Consider the following 24,826-nt stretch of genomic DNA (forward strand, 5'->3'; position numbering starts at 1 on the left):
ATGGTGATAGTTTGAAGGGTGCTTATAGAACACATTGTGAACCTGAAATATGTGCAGTTTCAGATCCCTACAAAGTAATTTTAAGACCAATGTTGAGCTTGGAAATTCAAATGATGGGATGCAAATTTGACCCAATACTCTTATGTAATTAAAGTTCAAAGCAACAGTGCAAGATGGCAGGTAGATGAAGCTGTAGGTGCTGGCATGTAGCAGTTTGGTGTCCTCTCTTATAAAGCAGATGATGAGGGAGGGATTAAGAGAAAAAAAATGAAAGAACAAAGGAAAGCCTTGGTATGGTTCTGTGGCTGTAACCAGGCGAGTAGGATGAAACCAGATCTGTCCAGCTAAGATCCTGGGGGACAGGGTGCCAGAGGCAGGGGTACAGGAGGGGGGTAAAGAAGGAGGAGGGGCACAAGAAGAGAAGACAAATGGATTTTGAAGTCCTTGCTGGCAGTTCCCCTCCCAGAGGGCTTGGCTGCGAGCCAGACAAGTCTGGGGCTATCTAAGGGTGAAGTTCCATGGTTATCAAATTCCCCTCCCTGGAGCTCCTAGAAGAAAGCTTGCCAAGAACAAAAGAGGGGAAGCCCATCACTGTCTCTCTTTTTCCTTCGGGCTTGATCCCATGGTCCCCTTCACCTTTGTGTTTCTCCCAGGACCCTCTTAGAGCTGCTGCAATGACAGAACGCCTGGGTAAGAACTGGACTGAGTGTGAGCCCAGGACAAGCCTCAGGTGCTTTTGGACGCTTTTGCTAGACCACAAATGGGTCCTATAAGCCAGGCTGGAAGCTAGGAGCCCTCCTTGAAGCCATTTCCTTAGTGACCTGGACCAGGTAGGTGTGCAGTTCTCCCAACGTGCAGTGTCCCAGGCGTGTAGCCTTCCGTATCACCTTCCCTATGGCCTGAGCTGCTGTATAGGCGTCCCAAACACTGCGGGGGCCCATTCGAAGGGACCAACTGAGGTGACTGAGCCACTTCTGTAAACACCCACACATTTCACAGCACAGGCACACCCATCTGGCCCACAAAGGTTTTCCTTTGTGGGGCTAGTAGTGGGGAGTCATGGGGAGACCGGACAGGACTTGAACTTGGCAGCTGCTGGTACCCCGGCAGAGGCACCCTCAAGTCTAATCCCTTTACATATGGAAACAATCACAATGGGTGAAAAGTAGTTCCCAGAGCAAGGATCAAAGCACATTGACAACCAAGTACTTCCCAGAGGTTTCCGTGGACAAAGTCATGGGGGGCATTTCAGCTGTGGAAGGAAAGAGGCTAGGACAACATAGGCCACAGAAGGTTCTGGGGATGCTAAGAGGTCTCTACCTACGCCTGTCACCTCTCCTGTGCTCACTGGCTGAACTTCTTCCCTGTGTCCACTCCCTCTTGAGTCTGATCCTCTGTTTCTCCCCCTCTCCCCCACCCCACACCCCACGATTCCCAGGCTATTCATGCACACAGAGGGTAGTGAGTTGTCCACTGCGGAACAGAAATAGCGTCTCTCCCTCTTTAGGGGACCCCAGGGACAGTCGTCTTCCCTGAGTTCTCTAAGCTGAGTGATTGACCGCGTTGAGTCGTTCTGGTTTGGGTTGCCTAGTCTTTGACTTGGTTTACTGAATTGCTCTAGATGGTTTTGCTTTTTAGCGATTAACAAAATGAGATGGCTGTCATCACTCACTTCGTAGAATCAGGGGCCCACAGGCACTGCTGGCCAGCCATGCTCACATTCCCCTTGTCACCCTGGACTGTACAAGGAGCCCCCCTTTCCTGTCATGATATCCTACATGCCAGAGCCCCAACCCCCCAGTTTCTGTTCAGCCATGCTACTTATGTGACTTTTACTGACGCCAGACTTGTCAGGACAAAGAAGAGTTCCACTGGCTTTTGAGAAGCTGCCCAGGCCCCAGAGACCAGAATTTAAATTTTCCTGCTATGAACCCATGTCTCCCTCGGGTTGATCTACTTTAATCTTTAAAATTCTAAGTGTATCACATATACACAAGAACACAAAAAATTATAAGCATTCTTAAAATAACAAAATGAAAAGGTACAATGGACATATAATAAACATATCTAACATGAAAAAATAATAATGAAGTGGAGAGTGGGGTGACGGTTTAGTCTGGAAAGTACTTGCCATTCAGGAAAGAGGATACAAGTCCAGGTCCCCAGCACTCACATGGAAAGCTGGGTACAAAGATGTGGCTGTAATGGCAGTACTGTGGAGGCAGGGGCAGAAGGATTCCTGGGCTCGCTGGCTAGTCAGTCCAGCTGAGTCAGTGAGCTCTAGGTTCAGTGATAGACCTTGTTCTCAAAAATAAGGTAAGGAACAACTGAGAAAGAAGGCATCCAATGCCCCCGCATACGTGCGCATAGACACAAGCACACACGCTTGCCACACCTGCATAAAAATAATAGTAAAACATAAATATCCATGCACCTTGCCCAGGCCAGAATAGGGCACAGTGCCTGCTCTATAAGAAGCAGCACTCCACGCTCTCTCATGTCTGCTCCTCTTTCGCCACCAAGAGGCAGCCTTCCCTGCACATGGACATCAGTGTCCCCCTATTTTCCTTCTACTTATTTATTCTATCAGTATACTGAGTTCTAAAAGGGCTTTTAAACATTTTTCTTGTATTGCAATAGACTATTTTTTGAACAGTTCAAATTAGAGCAAAACAGAAAAAAGTATCTCTCTCTCTCTCTCTCTCTCTCTCTCTCTCTCACACACACACACACACACTATCAACATTCTACACACAGAAATACGTACATATGTTGCAACATGTGAGCACCGACTAGCAAGCCATTGCTATTCAGTGGGTGGGTTCTTCTTTGAAGCAGGACATTCTATTTATCTCCTGTTGGGAGCAAATACACAGTGCCATGTCACCACTGTTGCAATATGCTGAGGAGTCTCTATAGCTTCTACACACTTTCTGTTCTGCTGCATACAACACATCCTGGCAGCCACCAACCTTCTCACTCCCTCCATGGTTTTCTTTTTCCAGAATGTTCTACAGTTGGAACCAGATAGAAAATAACCCTTTCAGACTGGCTTCTTTTACTTCCTAATGCGTGTTTAAAGTCCCTTTAGGTCGTTTTGGCTTGAGAGCTCATTTCTTCATAGCGCTGAAGGATACCTATTATGCGGGAGCACCTCTGTTTATGTATCCATTCGCCTATTGAGGGATATCTGGGTTGCTTCCAAGGTTTGGCAGTTAGGAAGAAGGCTGCTATAAATAGCCACGTGCTCCTTTTTATGTAGATATAAGCTTCAACTTATTTGAGTATACTAAGGGTACTGTTGCTGGATCATATGATAAGAGCATGTTTCATTTCGTAAGAAGCTGCCAAACTGTCTTCCAAAGTAGCCATAATATTTTGTGGTTCCCCCCAACAGTGAACAAGTTCGAGCATATTTCCTATCTTTTATTGGAGCTTTATTATGTTGTCCTTTACATTTTGGTCTATAATCCATTTCCAATTAATTTTTCTCTGGCAAGAGTCATGGTTGAGGTTTATTTTTCACATGTAGTTATCCAGTTCCTGAAAGCTCAAAACATAAGAAACACTAAAGTAAAAGAAAGAAGAAGGAATAAGAGAGAGGTGCAGGGACAAGGAAAACTTTTCTGTCTCCAACGGATAGGCTTGTCACCTTCAAATTTGTATTGATTCCCTGATCTGACAGAACTCTATTGCTGGAGTCCCAAATTTTAAGTGTGGTTCTTCCCTTCCACAGTTTCAGGAACTGAACTTGAGTATTCAGGCTTTCCCACAAAGCGCTCTTGCGTGCTGAACTATTTCCCCAGCTCCTTTAATGAGCCTTTAAAACCATGGTTTTTCTAGCTTGTCTTGCATGATAAGCAGGGAGGACGTGATGGTCTTTGGGACATGTCACCACTTAACCGGAAGTCAAGGCCTATGGGTTCTCTTCCCTGGTTGATGTCCTCTCCTTGTTTTCAGTGACAGTGTCAGTGTGTGCCTGTGTGTGTGTGTGCCAGTGCGCATGTGAGCGCATATAAGTGCATATGAATGCAGACAGGCACGTGCATGCATGTAGTAATCAAAGAACAGCCTCTGCTGTTAGTCCAGAGATTCACTAGGCCTTGGCCCGCTGCTCCTCATGAGAGACTGGGAACTCAGCCTCTCACACTGTGTTCAGCTTTCACATGAGTTCTGGGAGTTCAGACTCTGGTCCGAATGCTTGCTCTGTAACTGATTTTCCCCCCTGAGCTGCTTCCCCAGTGGCAGTAGTATACATTGCTCCAGGCTCTAGGCTATGTATCCCACCAGCTTCCAAGGTCTCCCCTCTCTCTGTTTCCAACCTCGAGAGAGCAGTGCTGGTTTTACAGACGTGTGCCGTTGCATCTGGCCTTTCTACGTGGTTCACTGATCTCAGTCAGGTTATCAGGCTTGTGCGCCCATAATGTTAACCTGCTGAGCCACCTTGCCAGCCGCAATATTGAAACTCTTAAAGTGGTCCTTTTTTGTTCGTTTTTTTGTTTGTTTGTTTGTTTTGTTTTTTGAGGCATGGCTCATACTTTAGCCCAGGTTGGTCTGCAACCTATTGTATTGCCCAAGCCATTGTCAAACTTGAGAGGATTCTTCGCCTTGGCCTCCTGAGTGATGGGAGTACAGTCATGAATCACCTGATTTTTTTTAAAAAACTGTTCTATCCAGTTTTTATTCTCTGTCTTCCTGGTCTAATTCCTAAGAACTTTCGTCATCTTTGTCTTAGAATCCTTCAAGTTTTCCATTTGACATCAGATTTTTGCCTTGTTTGGTCCTGTTGTCTATTTTCATCCTGGGAATATTTCATTTTGAAAATATCTTGTACTCATTTAACTGTTGAACCAACTTCTTCTGGAGTTTTTTGATGGTGGTGGTGGTGGTTTATTTTGGTTTGGGGACTTTGTCTGTGTTCTGGGTGCACATACATGTGGAAGTCATGGCACCCTCCTCCGTCACTCTCTACCTTATTTTTTGAGACAGGATCTCTCAGGAAGGATGAAGCTTACTGTTTCCATGGCCTATGCTGGCTGGCCAGCGGCTCCCAGGATCCTTCAGTGAGTGCCCCCACCCCCACCCCCACCCCCACCCCCACCCCCACCCCTGCCTCAGTGCTGGGTCACAGCTGCTGCCACCATACCTGGCTGTTGTCTGAGCGCTGGAGATTTTGAACTCCGCTTTTCTTATTAGCAAATGCTCTTGCCCACTGAGCTCAACTCTCTTCTCTGGAGTCCCCAAGGTTAACCCTGTACTTTCTGAAGCTGTCTGTCAGAGAGGGCTCTGTTTTCAGACTAAACTGATACTCTCCTGACCTCATGAGCCCCAACATCAGGAATTTCCCAGGGAACTATCTCCCGAGTTTGAACGAGAGGTGTTAGCACTCAGTTACACACAGTAAATATGTACAGCATTTTGTATATTAGTCAGACGTAGATAAAGAGGGGCTTAGCAAAATGCAATGGACACAGGCCAGGTTCCTGCTCAGAAGTGGAATTGGGTGTTTGCCAGCTCCCAAGGGGACGCATTGCAGCACCTTCTTTCTTAAAAATTCCTCAAGTCTTTTTTGAGGGTGAGAAAAATCCAAGGCCTCAAGGTAAGAGTGGATTTCTATTGTAGCTGGTCCTAAGATGGGTAGACAAGCAGGAGTCCCTTCCAGGGTGGCTAAGAAGCTGTGTTATGGAGGTGGAACTCGGGTGAGATTCCCTCCCGGGAGCTGGATGACTGTCTGAAAACGTGGCTTTGGATGGAGATGCAGGGGTAGGTGAGTAAGGGTAGGTGTAGCTGACCCTTCCCTTGCCACACTCCCACCGAATAACTAGGAGGAGGGAAACACCATCGCTGTCTACTAGATGAATGAAAATGAGGACAGGCCGCTCCAAAGTGTGGGCATCTGTAAGGGTCCAGGCTGAATGTGCCAGAAGAACAGACCGGTAGTGAGAGCGCGCCAGAGAGGATGAGAGAAGAGAGGGGACTGGGAGCCAAGAGCTGAGGACCAGGAGGACAAAGAAGACAAAACTAGGAACCAAGAGAGCACCTGAACAAAATGTCTGGGTTTTTACAGAATCGGAGGCTGGGGGAAGAGAAGGGAATCTCAGGGGCTGGAGAGGTTTAGCTTAGGGGACAGCAGTGACAAGTGCTGAGAGGAGCCAGGACTCTGTAACAGACGCTTGTGGTGCTGAGAGAACCTGGTGGCCAGATCAGGACTTTGTCTCCTGAACGTTTTTTCATCATATTCTACAAAAAGTCTTTATCAGTAGTCAATAAGTGGGAAATGGGCACAAATGTGACTGTATGACATGAAAAATTGCAAAAAAAATTAACATATAAGCAATGTCACATGGCGACCACACAAGAAGTCCATCGGGGTAACCCACCTGCCCTGCTGTGTTTGCTTGCTTGTCTATTTGCTGTACCAGGGATTGAAGCCATCCTGAAATGCACATGAAAATGGGTTTCTTTCTCCTAATTCTTGGATGCTCAGAGTCAGGATGCTGATAGTCCGTATCTAGTGATGGCAGAAAAGGGGAGGGTTCTCCTGTGGCCACAATATAAGGCCACTGGTCCCAATGATGGGGGCACAGCTTCACCAGACAGTCTGGTTCCTTGTGAAAGTTCTAGAACCTACTTTTCTTAGTCCATGTCTGAGAGGAATCCTCTCTTCACAGGGAAGCTTCCAAGCTTAGTTTGGGGACTCATTGTACAGAGCCTTCCCATGCACTAGCACTGTAGGGCGTGTCCACAAATTACTTATGTTTTTGAATGCTGGGGACTGAACCCAGGGCCTTATGTATACTAGGTAAGCATTCTCCCATTGAGCTACACCCCAGACCTTTCAATTACTTAGGCTCTATAAAAACTTCTAACCTTTACTTCTTATACTTAGTATACTTGGGCAAAGTATGTAAGTTTTCTTTCTTAACCTCTGGCACATATAGAAGCAATTCCCTGCCTTAAACTTCTTGCATCTGAAACACCCAGTGTGATTCCAAACTCCCCAGCTGAACGCTAACAAACCGACAAATACAGTGTGTTTCTAATATCTCTTATCAACTACATTCAGTGGGAGTAGAGGAGGTGTGTGTTTTCTCATGTAATCCCATGGGCTGATACACAGTGAGCCTCAGGAACTATTTTTAACTCATCAATGCAAACAGCAGGTTTTTGGAGATCATCTCTCAGTGCAGCCTTAAATCTAAACTTAGCCATTTTCAAGCCAAGTGACATAGGTATCCTTTGAAAGACTCTTTGGAAATGAAGGCAATATTTTCTGGTCACATTTTTTGGTACTGTAGCCCAATGTTTAACCTCCACTGTGTAGCTCAGGCTAGCCTCAAACTCATCATCTTCCTCCCTCAAGGATCTAGGGCCGGGATTACTTGTTTGTGCTGTCACACCCAACTTTCTGAATTCTTTTGTATCCAAGGTGCCTCAAATTACATCATCCCGTCTACCCCAGCAGCATACCTCAGAAGACACCAGTGTTATACATAAGGAATGAACTTACAGAGATGACCTGGTTGACTGAAGCCCTGTATCCAGTATGTAGTCCAACTCCAGAAACTCCATTCTGAGCATTTCCTGTAGCTCCTCGAGAGCTTCCCTTATCCCAGTAACAGAACAATATGATTTATCATTTGGGTGAAACTGTATGGATCACATTATAAGAATACTTTTGAATGCATTAAAAAAATAAATGTGCCATGGCTTTAGCACATTAACAAATTCCTGGCCCTATTCATACTCATGAGGTTGGCCTTCTCATGTTTTGTCTTATTGACCATCTTACATGTGTACCTGGTTGTCATGGCTGCCTGGCCATGATTGTCCATTGTATTCTGGTCTGACTCTAGCTTCCTGCCTTCTTCTGTTCCTGGAGACTGTCTCCACTGGGTTCGAACCAAAGAACCTGCTCATGAGCACCTGGGTTACAAAACTAAGTGGTGTCTAGCCCTTGCTGATACCAGTTTTCTTGGATAAGGAGCACCAAACTTGGGCTTCTGGGATCTGGTTTATATCCTAGAGTAGCACTGTGAACACTTTGGATGCTTTTCCTTTTTTCCCACTACAGCAGGCATAAAGAAAGCTTAAGCACAAGCCTGGGTGTGATGCATGTCTGCTCCATGTCAATGCCACACAGGCAATGTTGACTCCATAGCACTTGGCTTCATGCCTGTTCCAGCAGGTACTACCACGGGATGTGGTACACAGAGTTGTGTCAATCACGGTGTCCCTTTAGTAAAATGTCACTGCTTTACAGAGACCAAGTCCTTGGGAAAGACTTGTCACAGAAGCCGACACCTGCCACTGATCCCATTTGGAACCACCTTGGGAGATCTTTCTACCCATTGCAGTGGGGAATAGGACATTCGAGGTACATCCAGTCTAAAGTTATGTTGGTCAAAGACCTCAGGGCTTTTGTGCCAAATCCCACTGCAATTGCCGGGCACTGAAGACAAAATCTGTGATTGTGTCCTGTGTTTGCCATCCCCCTGCTCCTCTCCTCTCTCTTCCTTAACAGGAGCTCAAGAGCCACCTGGTGGAAGGTTTTACTAGCAACTTGGCTGGAGGCTTTTAGCAATGGGGAACAAGCTTCTCTCTGGATCCGAGGTCCACTCCACAGGCGGTCGCACCCCCAAAAAATCAATGCTTTGGGGTGTCATGGGCCCTAGGGAGTAACTTACTACTATTCTTTTGATAAATTGACGAAACTGCCTTCTGAACATTCTTGTTTTATACCCATAGACAAAGACTACTCAGACTGAATCAGAGAAAGCTCTCTCTGTAGTTTACCAACTTAATTAATGGCTGTTTGAGGTGCTGAGAACAAGTGTCTGGTGTGTGTTCAGCTCTTAACAGGACACACTATTCCCTCTAAGACTCAGGGAGCATGGAGGAAGGTGGGGGGGGTCACAAGGAATGTAAGAGCATGAGGACAGGAGAGCAGAGGGTGGGAGAAGGGCTCATGGAGCCCTATCCCTCCTTGGTGAACTATTGGCTACTGATAAATTCAGGAGAATACCTCCTCGCTGAACTGCCGGCTACTGAATCAGGTAAAGGCAAGAGTCATTGTCCTTAGCTGTGTTCTGCTGGTGAGCCCAGTAGGCTTAACTGGACAGTTTCAAACGCACAGACACAGAGACAGCCCTGGTAAAACTCAGTGAGCCATGTAAACAAAACAAAGAGCCATCAATGAGTGATTTGTAGGGAGGAATGGGGTGGGGGTGGAGCTTAAATGGGGCTATCCAGGGTAATTAGAATGCATTATATGCATGCCTGGAATTGCCAAAGAACAAATTTAATTTAAGAAATAAACAAAATAAACAAAAGCAACAGGTTATAGGGAGGCAGCTGGGACAACACTCTAGCACTGCTCCAGAGGGACTCAGAGCTATTCTAAGGGACATGCTTTTCCAAATCAGTTTTAGGACAAGTTTGCCAATATCTCTAAACAAAACTGTGTCCCCTTTATTCTTTTGGTTAGTTAGATGTGTGTTACTTAGGCTAAAATATGTGGAGATTTTATCTGTTTATCTCTGTGTTACAGGTTTCCAGTTTAATTTCATAGAGATCACTGATTATACACCATGACTCTAGGCTTTTGAAATGTTTGGGGATTTGGTTTATGGCCCATTACATGGTCAATTTTGGTAGTGTTCACTGTGTACTTGAAAAGAATCTGTACTCTGCAATTTTTGAGTGGGGTATCCCATGTGTGGCAGGTGACTTTTATTAATTACATTGTTCAAATCTTCCATTCTTAATGGTTTTCATCTGTTCTATCAGACACTGAGAGAGGTACTCAAGTCAGCCATCTGTGGTTATGAATTTGTTTCTTACTCCTTTTAATTCTGTGACAATGTTCTTCATATATTTAGCAACTACTATAAGGTAAGCTTTAAGTATTATCTTGGCGGATCCATATCATTTATTCTCTGTCTCAATTCTTGACTTGGTGTGTGTGTGTGTGTGTGTGTGTGTGTGTGTGTGTGTGTGTGTGTGTATGTGTGTGTGTGTGTATGTGTGTGACACTAATAGAACATAGGGCTTCATGCAAGTAAGTGCCCTAACTAACTGATCTATGTTTCCCAATCCTGTTTTACTTTAAGACAGGCTGGCCTTGAACTCACTCTGTCCCCATGCAGACTTGAGTTTGTATTCTTCCTGCCTAGACCCCCAACGATCAGGGATTACAGACCTCCGTGAGCAGGCCTGGCTTTCAACATTTCTTTTTCCCCAATATTTCCACTGCATGTCTCCTAAGCAATATGTCATTGAAATGTAATAAATGAAATGAAATAAGCAATCTGTAGTCTAAAAACTCTAATCTGGAGCTTTCTACCTTGGTATTTACTGATAAATTCCTGTTGAAATCCACCATCAAGGCTGCCCGTGTAGGTTCGTTCGCTTCACCTGCTGGTTTTCTCCTTTCCTATGTCACTAAGTTCTCTGCACCGTTGCCTTGCCGCATTTCTGAGCACATGAAACTGTTCCCAGGAATAAAATCAGCGACTCTGGATTCCTCTCAGAGGACCCAGGACTCTCCTGAAATGTCAATTGTTTCTTATCCCAGGAGTACCAAGAAAAAGTGTAGCAGGCAGCGAGCAAATGTTTAAATGTCATTTTTAAAGCTCCCTGGACAATTCTGATGGACAGCATATTAGCATCCTACAGCTTTTGATGGCTGACATGGAAAACACGACCATAGAAATTCCTATAGGATCTACCTGTCTTCTGTGTGTGTGTGTGTGTGTGTGTGCGCGCGTGTGCGTGTGTGTGTGTGTGTGTGTGTGTGATGTGCATGTGCAAGCAAACATGGAAGGCACTATGTGTCCTGTTTGGTCACACTCCGTCTTACTCCCTTGCAACAGGGTCTCTCACCGAATCTGAAGCCACCCACTGGTGGCCAGCAAGTCCCAGTAATCCTCATTTCTGCCCCACCCCAGCATTGGAGTTACGGGCATACACAGCCATGCCCCAGCCTTTCTTTACATGGTTGCTGCGGATTTGAACTCAGGTCCTGATGTTTATACAGCAGTTTCTCTTACCTGTTGAGCCATCTCCCCAGTTTCCTTAACACTTGTGCTATGTCTGCACACCGCCTAGGGACTGTCCCTTCAGGCTCAGAAAGGCTGGCTGTCTCAGCCAGGAAGCTCAGTCTTACAAGGCACAATGGTAAACACATGTCTTCACATGTCTGAGATGCCTGGATTAGATAAGCAAATGCAACAGAAGCCTGCCCTCTGCCCTGTCAGGCCAGGGCTTTGCCATCCAGACCCCCAAGGCCTGGAGTATAAATGTCTGTACCGGCTCCCTTCTCGGCAGCTTGTCTCACATAGAAGACTGGTGTGCCTCTGTTTACACTATGCCTATAGATCTTTACTTCTCTCTCAGAGGCCAAAATTACTCAGTCACCATGCAGTGGGGGTTCGTTTTCATTTTATTGTAAGTCACTGTGGCTTAGAAGTTGACAAAGTCACCTTGAACAGTTCTGAACCATTGTTTGCTATAGGAAAGGGGGTTACCACAGGAGCCCCCAATACTGCAATAGAGTGTACCTCTACCTCTTTTGAAGTATATAGTGCTTTGAGCTATGAAATTAACATATCAGTTTTACCTTCCACAGTCAAATGCAGAAAAAGAAGTTTGAAGGTATATCAATAAAGAATATTTCACTGTAAGCAAGAAAAGGTTCTGCAGTGAAAGAAACCCAAAATAAATCAAGGGAAAATACTTTGTTAACTGGACACATTTTAAAAAACCAAAAAACCAAAAAACACACACGTATTATTAACTTGAGACTTGTTTTTCTGTTTTGCCTACAAATCTTTAACAAGAGCTTTCTTTTTTTTGGAAACAGAATTCTGAAGAGTTTCTGTTTGCTTGTTTTCGCTTAGCCAGAAGGTTTTAAAAACACATCACTTTTAAGATTAAAAACTGAAACTCTCAGACCACTTAGTGCGCACAGGACCCTCGCTACTCAAGGACCCTCACTACTCAAGGCGCCTGGCAGCCTGCTGGGTGCTCACTGCTCAGCAGTCAGAATGAGCTGGATACCAAGACTAGAGCCTGGCTTCCACTTTCTGCTCCCAAGAATTCCTTCAGAGTATGGCGCTTCCACACATGCCACCCTGGGGCTGGCTTCCAGAATGGTATGGCTCAGTGAGCAACCTCACTTGGATCCCACTCTCCCCAGAGGCCCCCAAGCAACTTTCACAGCCCATGGCATCTCTTCAAGCTTGAGGAAGGGGCGCAGGGCCAACAGCACAGGGCAGCTTCCCAGCAACGCTCCAGGGCCCTGCCAGGTGGGCTCTGGGGTCATCTAAGCAATACAGTTACCAATCCAAATGGAAGCAGATGTCTGTGCATGGGCATCTCTGGGTAGCTTACACACTAAGAACCATTTTTAACATGGGGACTCCATACCAACATCAGCTAGGGTTATCTCTTTTGTCAAAGCTGGGGTCCTAAGGGCCACTGACACCTGCAGAAGATATGGCACCCTACTTCTAATATTTCCTTTGATCCTTACTCCAACCCTGTGAGGTAGTAGAGTAGGCGGGCAGAGGCACCATGGAGACAAGAGGCACCATGGAGACAAGTGCCTAGGCCCCCAGGTGGCCCATAAGGCCTGGAAGCCTGTCCTCCCCTGTGTTTCTGCTGCTGCCCTCTTGCCTCTTCAAACACAATTTTGGAAGATGAGGTGCTATTGTGGCCGAACACCCGGATAAAGTGGGTTTCCTGGGCACTTGTCAAACCACCCTGAACAAGGGCAAGGTGGGAAGGTGAGAAAATTCGGACAAAATGAGTTCCTGAAAAAGTCAATGACTTCAAATTCTATAAGGAGGGAACACAGTAAAAACTAACACCTGCCTGGAGAAACCTCAGACCCCCCTCCCCGGCCAGCCTGAGTCTAACTGTGGGGAAACCCGTGGATATTCCACTTTTGAACATTTTATCACAAGGCGGGACGATTGAGTTGGAGGCCAGCTTGGGTAACATAGGAGACCCAATTTAAATAAAATAAAATAAACGGCAAACTGGGGTCTCTGTATGTTGGGGAGTAAGCTACCCAATAGCCTGGCAGCACACTGTGCCATGGGAGTCCAGAGCTTCAAGCTAGCTGCTGTGCTGACCATTGGGAATGAGATGCTTGGTGGTCCCAAGGCCATTCTTCAGGTAATCTGTCCCTTTGCCTTTGGTGCCCTCCTCGTCTTCTTCTTCTTCCTCTTCTTCCTCCTCTTCTTCTTCATCATCACTTCTCACATCCTGAATGTTCTAGGCAAAGCAAAGAATGGGCTGTGAGTGACAGCTTTTTTAGGAGAAGGTTGTCATGAATGTGCACGCATACAGGTCGGTCTAGGTGTGACAGCTGCCTCCTGCTAAAGAGCCCAATCCCACATGTCCGACATTCACAGAGGCACACCACAGCACAAGTCAGACACACTTAAGAGACTGAAAACTTCGGGACTGGAGAGCAGGCTTGGTAGGTTAGAGTTCTGTGACTCTTGCAGAGTTCCAGATTCAAGTCCCAGCACACACATGGTAGCTCACAGCCATCTGTAACTTCAGTTCCAGGGGATCTGATGCTATCCTCTGGCCTCCGTGGGCACCTCACACACACACACACACACACACACACATGCACACACACGCGCGCACACACACACATATGCACACACACACGTACACACAGAGAGAGAGAGAGACAGAGAGAGAGAGAGACAGAGAGAGGGAGGGAGGGAGGGACGGAGAGAAGGAGGGAGAGAGAGAACACATACATGCATACATGCATGAAGGCCAAACATTCATAGCAAAATAAATCTTAAAAATGTTTTAAAAATGAAAGTTTGATTATGGTAATAGCTATACAAGTCTGTATCCATATTCAAACTGAGAACTAAAACCCAACAGAAAAAGCTCAGGCTGGTGAGGTGGCTCAGCAGCCTGAAGACCTGGGCCAGGCCCCACATTATAGAAGGAGAGAACTGACTCCAAGTTTTCCGACTCACATATGCCCACCATGGTGCATCCCCCCCACATAAATGTAATTTTAAAATGTCCATTTTATTAATAATATATGAAATCTTTTTCTTTAGAAAGCAAATATTAAACAAAATCCTAGTGCTGGGTATGGGCTCTTTCCCTTTGAATTATTGGCTGGGGTGGTGGTGGGGAGCAGACTGAACAATGAAGACTATTGCTGTTATACTCAGTTGTCCACAGAACCAGCGGGTATCCACTTCCATCACAGGATTTGGAAAACCCAGGCTAGTGCTGGCCTGGAAGGCCAGCTTTCATAGTGCCACAAGGTGCTAGGCAGGCTGCCGAGAGAGAAAGGTGGCAACAGTCTTGCCAGCTGTGAACCCTCTGAACTACATAACAGTTCGTCTGGCAAGGTGCCAGGTGCCCATTGGCACAATAGTGGCCTGAGTGTCTGGGGTGGGGGACAACAGCTATCAGGTTGGATTTAAAAGTGCTCATCAAAAAGGAGCTCATGCTTGCCAACTGTAAACTTGGCAAAGGGGAGAACCCACTACTATCATCTTGCCAAGTTTGACAGAGTAGTCAACTGTCTTCTAAATATTTATCCTTAAACCCAAACATTAGTCCAGCTCACACACCTTATCAGAGAGGTTCCTTTTTGCAGTGAATGGAGGTCAGCTCAGAAAACCACAAAATGATCAAAGTGCAGGAAATAGGTGACTGTGGAATGCTCATACCCAAACAGGACATCTATATCACATCTCCTCTCTCCAGGGCTCAGGAGCCATCATAGAAGACGGTATAGAAGACTGTAAGAATCCGGGGAGAGACGAGTCTTCTGGACACAACAGGCATTGCACTCACAAGCTCTGGGTAGCTGTGGTTATAGGCATAAGGTCTGCCTAGTCAATATTCCAGCATGGATGGGCAGTTGGGTTCCCAAGGCCCCACAATTAATTGAGAAACTAAAAGCAGTAGGTGACTGCCAAGGAAGAAAATGTCAGTTTTCCTCAGGGGCCGGGTCCTCGATAATTTGCCCATGCTACAGTGAACAGTCCAACACTCATGTATATATAAGCAATACTAATAGACTCAGTGGGCTTTGGTAGGTAGGTAGGTAGACAGATAGATGATAGATGATATGTATTGGGTGGATGGATAGATGGATGGATGGGAAGGTAGATAGATATACAGTCAGACACAGATAGATAGACAGACAGACAGACAGAGGACATGAGTTTGGGAGGGAGATAAAAAGGAAGAGACTGAAAGGGGGAATAGGGATGGACTTTCTTAAAAATATATTCATATATGAAAGAGAAAAACAAAGATAAAAGTGAAAGGAAACATAATGTTTTCTTCTAAGTATTAATCACTGGGCATTAGCTTTCAGGATATTTTTATTGCCGAGAATTGAACTGCTTTCTCCTCTTGTAGTATAGAAAGTTTCTTCAGCACCAATTCTTAACTGAGCTTGTGTCTCTTCTAGCTTCTTACAGGAATCCTGCAAGGAAATCTCCCAGAAGGACACTGCTCCTGGGGTACAGGGTGGAGCTTCTATCAGTCAGGTATTGGTGTGAAAAATAAAATACTGTACACCTTAGTAAAACAAACGAACTCGGAAAGTCTTGTGCTGGGTGTTACCTCTTAGCCACCCCAGTGTCTTCCCTAAACTCAGCTCAGAAGAAGGAGAAAATCCACGGAAGGCAAGCCATCTCCCTCATGGTTTCCAAGATCTGCAGATCTGGAGGAACAGACTGATTGTTCCAGAAATTCAAGGATGCATGTAGTCAAAAGAATATATTATGTTTTGTTCAGAGCCTCACAGTTCCTGAAAACAGGATGGTAAGGACAAAACCACCAAACACACGTCCGTGTCAGTCTTCATTTACAGCCTTTCCATTCATGAAAGCTTGTGACGACGAAGGCACAAGCATCTGCCAGCTGTGTTATGTCACATGCACATTGCACATGTCAATGCACAAAGGGGTGGAAGTGTCTTTCATAGTTTGCTTTTATGACAGCTGGGGCATTGTGCTATTATTTGAAACTACGTTTAGAGGTGGATTACATGGACTAGGATTGAACTGCAGACTAGTGAAGGCTTGTGTGTCTGGTAGAATTGAGAATCACTGAGTCTCAACAGTAAGTCAGAGGCCACACAGGAGTCCTGTGCATTTCCTGCAGATAAAACTCTGCTAGATTGATATGCAGGTGTTTGGGTGCTATATGAGATGTAACAATACAGATTGAGAAGTGTGTTGTTCAAATAGTAATAATCTCTAATATAACTAGCAGTACTGACACTTAAAGTGCTTTCCAAGGGGCAGGCTGGACAGAGCAGTTAGTATGAATAGTAAGATTCCCCATCACGGTCACTGGGCATAGGAACCATACTGTTTGCTTTAATAGACAGGATTAATGATGGTGAGTGTACGGGCTGGGGCAAGGAAGAGATTAACAAAGCCACCACACACAGCTTGGAGCCAGACAGGGCATAAGCACAGTGCTCTACAGTCCCCTGCTGGACGAAGCCGGGTGGTGTAAGTACTGGGAGAGCAAATGGTCCCAGGAGGCCTGTGCCCAACTCTGAGGCAGCCTGCCTTTCCTCCCTACCGACTGCCTCCTCGGCCCTCCTCACTCCCATTCTGACCTTGCCCTTGGTACCATCAGTGTTGGCTTTTAGGCAAAAAAAAATAGTGAAAATCATCCCTAATAAATGATTTTTATTAGGTTAGACAACTACTGACATGTTCATTATATTTCAGTTAAAATGGGTATTCATTAGGTATGGTGGAGCATGCTAGCACTCAGGAGCAGGAGGCAGGTGGGTCTCCATGAATTCAAGGCCAGTCTGGTCGACAGAGCAAGTTCCAGGTCAGCCATGGCTGCATAATAAGACAGACGACAAACACTGAAAAAAATGTTCAAGGGCTGGAAGATGTCTCAGTGGTTAAAGCACTTGCTGAATAAGCCTCATGATCTGAGTTTGGATCTCCAAACCCTGCACAAAGCCAGTGGCAGAAGCTAACTAGTTACCTCTGTGTTCCTATGACAAAGTGGCGACAGGAGAGTCCTAAGAATCTTGTGCCAGTCAGCCTGGCTTATGCAGTGGTGGGTAATTATGAGAGACCTTGTCTCAAACAAGGTGGAAGGTAAAGGTGGACACCTGCAGTTTTCTCCAACCTCCACATATATGCTGTGTGGCACACACACACACACACACACACACACACACACACACACACACACGCACATGCACACACAAATGTTCAAGATGATTTAGGAACAGACTTTACAGCATATTCATGATTCATGGGGTACCATTTGAAGGGACATTGGCTAAGGAATGCTAGAAAAATGAAACTTCTCCAATTAGCTCGAGTTTGAAAAGCTTAAGATAAGGACCACAGTCTGTATTCTAGGAAAGAAACCACAACTGCAAATCTTTCCAGCAACTAAAATGCCTAATAGGAATACAAATCCAAATACTTTTTTCTAGGTGGTTCCAGGAGTGTACACATGTGGTAAATATCAGTGTTCTAAAATACTAACTGTGTGCCTTGAATATCAATGCTTGCCTTGCAATCTTGGAACCAACAATTCCATTTATTTGCAGAAGGGGGAAAACCAGGCAGCTTTTGTGCTGGTCCATATATACAAGTTTCTTTTTCTTCAGGTTCAGTGGCAGAGACAAAAGTTTCTTTTATTATACTGCCCCAGCTCACTGATGTAAAGTAGGAGACCTTTATTTTCCTAAATTATTAACAAAATCTAATGAAGTTATAATATAAAATTTCATTTAGCTATAATTTAATTATTGAACTATTAAATTATAATCCGTTATTTGATTTATTGCTAATTCCTGAAGCAGTTCTTTTATTTTACTTAGACTTAGAGCTTTTTGCCAGTGAGCTTCAAAGATTAGTTTTAGGACTTGACAGACTCTGAATAGTGTCTTCAGTTTCCAAAGATGATAAAACCTGAGGATTTCAGGCCCTTCCTGGTGCTAGTGACACAGCATGGGGACAGCACAGCCCAGAGCATACTAGGATGCTTTTGGTTCTCTCTCTCTCTCTCTCTCTCTCTCTCTCTCTCTCTCTCTCTCTCTCTCTCTCTCTCTCTCTCTCTCTCTCTCTCTCTCTCCCCCTCTCTCTCTTTCTCACTTCCCCCTCTTTCTTCTCTGTCTCCCTTCTTTCTTCCCAAACTAACCAAACAGAAGGCACAGAGTTTCTGTCTCACCCTTTAGATTACCTAAAATATATGAAAATGCATGCCTCTGGTGGTCATCAAGATTAATTCTCAGAATTGCAGTCTTCTCTAAATGGTCATACTGTGACTCCTATGGAAACAGTTTTGGGTTCTATACTGAAAGCTCCTCATCCCTACCTGGGCAGCAATATGCAGGATTGTTTTGAACAAAAAGATCAAACCTCCTGGGACTTAGGACAGGAAAGTGTCTCAGCACACAGGATGAAACCCAGAATTTTTGTTTTAAAATTCAAATGTTTCAGTTTGTTTCAAATATTAGTATTCAAGATTTCAAAGAATCCACAGAATCCACATGTACAATTGAAAATAAAAAGTTAACCCTGACAGGAAAGCAGAGGGTGCTAGCAGGCCGGTTGAAGAAGGCACAGCACCACAGACTGACAAACTGCACAAGGCGCTCATCGGGGGAATGCAATCGACACAAGAGTTTGAAGCCTCACTTCATCAAACTGGCAATTATGGAAAAGTTTGGGGAAAAAAACCAAGTTGAAGAGAATTCAAGGAAGAAGAAATCTTATACAGGAGTCTTGAAGCACCCTTTAGCGACATCCAGTAAATCTGCCTGGCAACTCCAGTTGAGATGTCTACAGCCATGCCCGCCAGGAAGCACAGCAATATGAATAATGAGTAGACAGAAAAGGACAGGCACAGCATTCTGTATGTTAGATAACACTTATGGAAAGTAAAAACACAATGTATGTGCCTGTATAGTCACAATACAAAAATACAGGCGGAAACACACTGGCCTCAAGAGCGCACACCTCTTCAGAGGAAGAGGGGAGGGGACAAAAGAGTCTGAATATAGTGGAACGACCTGCCCTATCTTTCTTTGCTATTTTCTCCTCAATGATTTCATCACATCCACAGCAGGCATTCAGTTATTTATTCAGTGAGTGAGAAAGTGAAGAAATGAATCTATAACCCAGCAAAACTGGAGCTCCATTTAAACATAGGTGACTTAGAAATTCATATCCAAAATAGGGACCATTCTTCTGGGCTTCAAACTCAAATATTCAAGCTAGCCAGTCTCTCAGCTGCCCAACAACCTCATCAGGTTTTTGTGTTCTCATCTGGTCTTCCATAGTTCAGTAAATGGTACTACCCCTCACTCATCGGCACATAGCAAATTCCCCAAAATCCTCTTAAGGGAGACTTTGTTCTCCAGTCTGCTGCACTCAGCTGGGCACTCTGATACAGGGCCTGCAATCATCAGCTTTCCAGGAATGGTCTCAGCTACTTCCAACCTCTATCAAATCTCTATGGCCAGGTTCCAGCATCAGAACTGGCTTGTAGCCTTGGACTGAGTGGTACAGCAGTCAGCTAAACATGTTTAGGTCCCTTGATACCTACTGATCTGCAAAGCTGGACTTGTGACAGACACTTCCTGCTGGACAGTGTCACTTTCCCAGTCTCAGAGGAGCAAGGCTGCTATTGTTGGCAAGATTTCTGAATAAGGAAAATTCTGAAATCTCATGTCTGGCCATTATTTGAAACTCCCAACCCAGGAGCCATGGAAGGGGTAGAAGGGATGCTGAGTCATTGGGCCCCTGGTCCCTAGTCCTCTGGGCACCTAGAGTTGCTGTGTTCGTTTCTTCCTGCTTTGGGTGACTATGTCCCACTTCAGTTTACCCCAGTGTGCCAGATACACATTATTTTCAGGTACCAAGGATGAAGGTTGGGAGATACTGCCTTAGGCTCTGCCTACAAGGCTGAATGAAGCTGTTCCAGCAAGAATAAACCTTGGTCCATTTTCTTCGAGGAGGAAAACTCCCTTATAAATGCACCAGCTAGACTTGGTGACAAGAAGCTGTGTAGCAAACATCTGGATCCTGTACTCGCTGCAGACAGCAAAGGGTGTGCATGGCAAGGCAAGTGAGAGCAGCCAGCTCAAGTGTGAATGACTCTGCGTGAGACCCAACAAGCTCAACCGCGAGTTTAAGCAGGAGTGGCAATGAAGAGTGGTATATGTGTTTCTATATATATGAAAACCAAGCCAAACAAACGACAATGAGAAAACAACAACAAAGCAATCCACATAATATTAATGCAACAGATAAAATGATCACTTCCAGCAAATGAGTCACCTCTGCCTGCAGGGCTTCCTCACTCTCAGGGCTTGACATCTGCAGCCACGGATGCAATAAAATCATAACTGTGCTTTTGAAGCGCTGTAACTAAACTCGGTGCTTGGGAATCTGTGGCTTTGCAGTAATGTCAGGAGCCCGGGAGGCTGGGAATGACTCATAGTGCCCCACTGCTTTGTGAATGACTCCACGTCTCTATCCGCACTTGGCAGTGAAACAAAGAACACTATAATAAGCATTTTATGCTATTTTAAAAGCAAATGCTTAGCTTACACTGTATGAAAAAAAAAGAAACAGATTCAGTCAAAGAGCTCAATATTCCAAGCTACTAGCAAAATACCTCCCTTTTTTTTATATTAATTCTCATTATCCAAGTCGACAAGGTCACAGGAAAAAGAGACCGTTGCATTTTTTATTTTTCTATTTCTCCTTGCTGGCACTCCACTAAATTTAAATCATGTTCTTTCAACCCTGGCTACAAATGGACATTTTCTCTTTGGTGATGTGGAATTTTCTAGACCAATGAAGCTCCATAGATGCTCAGCCACGAGGTTACTAGTGAGCCCTGGGGTGCTGTGTTCCTAACAGTCTTCAGGCAGTAACAAGATTGATGGTCTATGCTAAGCCACAAACCCTCTCTAGATTGTTTTTCCCTTTGGAAAGAAAATGTTGAAGCCAAGAGACACCTGAACCCTTTTGAGTTTCTATGATTTCAAATTATCTTGATTTCCTTAGTTCCTACACTTATTAACAATCCAGTCCACAAAAGCAATATAAAATTGTAAGTATGCTTCACTTTGTGTAATAAATGGTTCTAAAAAGAATTTAATAAGCTAGTCATAGTGACTCACACTGTTAATCCCAGAACTCAGTAAGCTGAGGCAGGAGGATCACAGTTTTTGCAGCCACTCTGGGCCACATCGGGTGTTCAAGGGTAGCTTTGGCTATAGAGTGAATTCAAGGCTGGCTTGGGCTGCAGGGTGAGACTGTCTCAAAAAGAAACAATAAAAATAATCATGTTCTAAAATGAATCACACATTTCAGTGTCCAGGAAAACTCCTTTTTTACATTTCTGCTTCTCTTTTATGTGCTCAGGCTGCCTGCAGTTAGAGCATTTGGTTGTTATTGTTGTTAGTAGAAAACTCTGGAACAAGAAAGTCCTGCTTTTGTTCAAACATCCAGACTTAGGAGCTGTTGAAGCTGAGTCACAGAGGTCTGATGTACCCATAGGTCTGATTTTAGGAAGGAGACCCAGGAAATGGAAGGACATCCATGGGCACCTCTCCATGATGGAGGAGACACCAGTATTCTTGCTATTCAATCTTGTGGATCTCACCTGGGATGTAAGCTAGAGACACTCTCATTGAGGGAGGAGACTGAAGGGGATTCCAGGGTCTGGGTCTTACCTCATATGTCTTGTTGATTTAATTGGCCTGGTTTGGGGCCTGGCTGTAAGCATTCTTTTGTCAAAGTCTAGCAGTCCATCCTAGGGCACTGTGGTCCACATAGCCAGTTAATCTGAAATTCTAGAGTCTTCATGGTATGAGCAGTATACCTTATTCTGTGTTGTTCTTAAATATGAATACATAAAAAACATGAATACAACATATCGGGGCTGGGGCTGTAGCTCAATATAGTAGAGCACCTGTCCAGGATGCATGAATCCCTGAGATATGGTTTCAGTTCTTCAAGAAAAAATGTAAGAGGGTTAACTGACTGACTGATTGATGGCAGAGCAGGTGAAATGATAATAACTTCTCTAAAAGCTGCCTCGACTTCCTTGAAAGAGCCTCGCAGATGTCTATTTGGGCCTCTTGTCACAAATGTCACACTTTCCTATTTTTGAATAAAAGGCTTAAACAATAACTTGATTAAGCAAAACAGAGCTTACCAGAAGAAGTTCATTAACTTCCAAGTGGCCAATACCACACAACTCACAAGCAGGCAATGTGGCTGGACTGTGAAACACGGGAGCCCTCAATCCATTTCTGGCTCAGTATACACTGACAACATGAATACATTCATGGGCAGTGTTGGCAGTAGAGTCATCAGAAAGCAGCCAATGGTCTGCCTGGTTTTGAGTTAGATTAGATCTCAGGCTCTGTATAAAATGGAGGGTTATCAGGCAGGCAAGGGACAGCTCCACAGCATACCTTAGGAGGCGTGGCAATCACCATTTGCCTGAAGAAACAGGGTTGGATTGGTGTAGGGCACCATGGCCGTGACTGAGGGTGGTTTTATGCTGGTGAAATCTAATACATCTGGAACATTGCTTTCAAGGCAGGTAGTAAGATATTTGTCATTAGCAGCAGTTCTAGCACAGAAGTTGATTTACTTGAGGCCTTCTGGAACTGAAGAACAATGGTGATACTCTCATTACAGCTGCCCTGCCCCCAATTCTCTTAAAACAACTACAGAAGCACCACAGCCATTTTCTGGAATCAGAGAACATGGCTGAAAAGAAGAAAATCACTTCGTCAATCCACCAACCCCAACATGTTCCCACAGCCCTCAGTGGGGAATGGGAACTAGAAAAGACCCAGACACAAGCAGACTAGAAGTGCAGGCCAGGGGAAGCAGTAGGAGAGTCATCCCCAAAGATAAAGGGAGGCTGAAGATCCCAGGCTGGGACTCTACAGAATACCTCAAACTATAAGAATGTAGCAGTCATAGAGGTGTAGAGCTTAAGGGGAAAACTAGGTACTTGTACATGTAACATATCAAAATTAATTTGCCTCTTATTATTTTCTTACATTCTTAATTTTCTGCATGTATATGTATTGGCCTACATGCATATATGTATGTGTGTTCATACATACTATATGTGCCAGATGCAAATACGCACATTCACATGTGACTACCTGAAGCTGGTATCACGTGTCTTCCCCTTTCCCTTTTCATTTGATTATGGATATAGGGCCTCAAAATTGAGTCCAGAGCGTGTGGATTATCTAGCCTGTCTAGCCAGCTTGTAATGGGGCCCCTAGCTGGTCAAAGGACTTTATGTACTAAACCATTTTCTCCTTATTACTTTTAAGCATCGCTATAATGAAATGTATGTGTAGCCTGTGATCTCTGCTTATTGGTTATATTGCCCTAGAAGGAAAAATCAGGAACAAAGAAGGAGCCACCCAACCATTAGACTTCACTGGAAGCAGACATGCAGCCTCTGGGAGTATACAGCCAGTTGTTACTTAGAAGACACAGCACTGTGACTTCTGCCTCTGGCTGTCGCAGGAGACCAGTGATCGATTGCCTCGCCAGTTTAAACAACTAGAAAAGCTAGACAGGCATGTCAAACAATGGTTTTTAGATTCGGTCCACAAAAGCAGCTCAGACTGAGTCTTGGGAAAGGGAATGAAGGAGAGTTCTACAGCACCTTACCTTGTTAGGCACAGTTTCTAAGGTGAAGCACAGCAAAGGGCCCACAGCCTAGAGGTATGGTGATACATATGATAAAAAGATCTCTGACATTCAAAGAAACTGGAACTTTGGCTGGATCCCATGACTGGGTTAATAATATACCTTGAGGTCACAACTTGAGATCACATAAGACAAGACTGCCATTCCACTGTGTCCTCAATCTATTTGTTTAACCTCCCTTTAAGAGAACATTGTAACAACCAGCCTTATGTGGCTTGGATTTCCCATGTAATCAACTTTTACAACCTAAGCTAATGTATAGCTGTAATATCATAATACTACATAGTATGTACTCTTCCATGACCCTGGCTCAATGTGTATGAGTGTTTTGTCTGTATGTATGTCTGTGCACCATGTACATGTGCCTGATGCAGGAGGAGGTCAGAGGGCATCAGATCCCCTGGAACTGCAGCTAATTAGAGTGGCAAGCTGTCTGCCATGTGGGTGCTGAGAATTATAGTGCATGTGTGTTTGTATGTGTGTAGTGCATGAATGTTGCTGGAAACAGCAGATAGGCAGAAAGCAGCCTTATAAAATACTGAAGCAGCATTTGAATTGTTTGATAGTGTTTGCTAATGGGTCAGTTGGAGTCAGTGACTTAATCCCTTGAAAAACTCTGTTAAATCTTTCTATAAAGTATCCCATTCCTTCTCTATGCAGTGCTTCCTAGGCTGTTCAATAAAAGAGGGAGCACCTTTGGTAGGGACAGACAGACAGACAGACAGATAGACAGACGAGCACACACACACACACACACACACACACACACACACACACAGTTCTCAAGACTATCAAGCATTCGAGTAGTCACAGATTCAGATTCACATAACAGATGACAGAAGACACAGGGAGAACAAAGCAGAGAATTCAAATTGCTCCTTTCTTAGTTAAATGATACCAAGGGGAAGTGCTTGGATTTCTGTCCTTAATGCAACACTGACACATTATTGGTGACCTGCATTTATTATTAATTCAAACCGACTGCACAGAGGGCCAGTGAGTTGAGGAAACCAAGTTGGAGTTCATTACAGGCTAGGAAGCAGAATTTTGTAAGGCGA

At 44.7% G+C, this 24,826-nt stretch overlaps 1 protein-coding gene across 2 annotated transcripts in view; it reads right to left on the bottom strand.

The window, feature by feature from the left end:
- Positions 1-11,425: 11,425 nt before the first annotated feature.
- Cers3 (ceramide synthase 3) overlaps positions 11,426-24,826 on the bottom strand; it is a 93,226-nt gene continuing 79,825 nt past the window's right edge. For both annotated transcript variants that reach the window (XM_040730611.1, XM_040730617.1), the window contains exon 11: positions 11,426-13,281. In XM_040730611.1, coding sequence (XP_040586545.1) covers positions 13,123-13,281 — 159 coding nt within the window. In that variant the 3' untranslated portion in view covers positions 11,426-13,122. The remainder of the gene's footprint in view (positions 13,282-24,826) is intronic.

The sequence above is a fragment of the Mesocricetus auratus genome, unplaced genomic scaffold (assembly GCF_017639785.1).
Source record: "Mesocricetus auratus isolate SY011 unplaced genomic scaffold, BCM_Maur_2.0 Super-Scaffold_4256, whole genome shotgun sequence".
In the NCBI taxonomy this organism is placed as follows: Eukaryota; Metazoa; Chordata; class Mammalia; order Rodentia; family Cricetidae; genus Mesocricetus; species Mesocricetus auratus.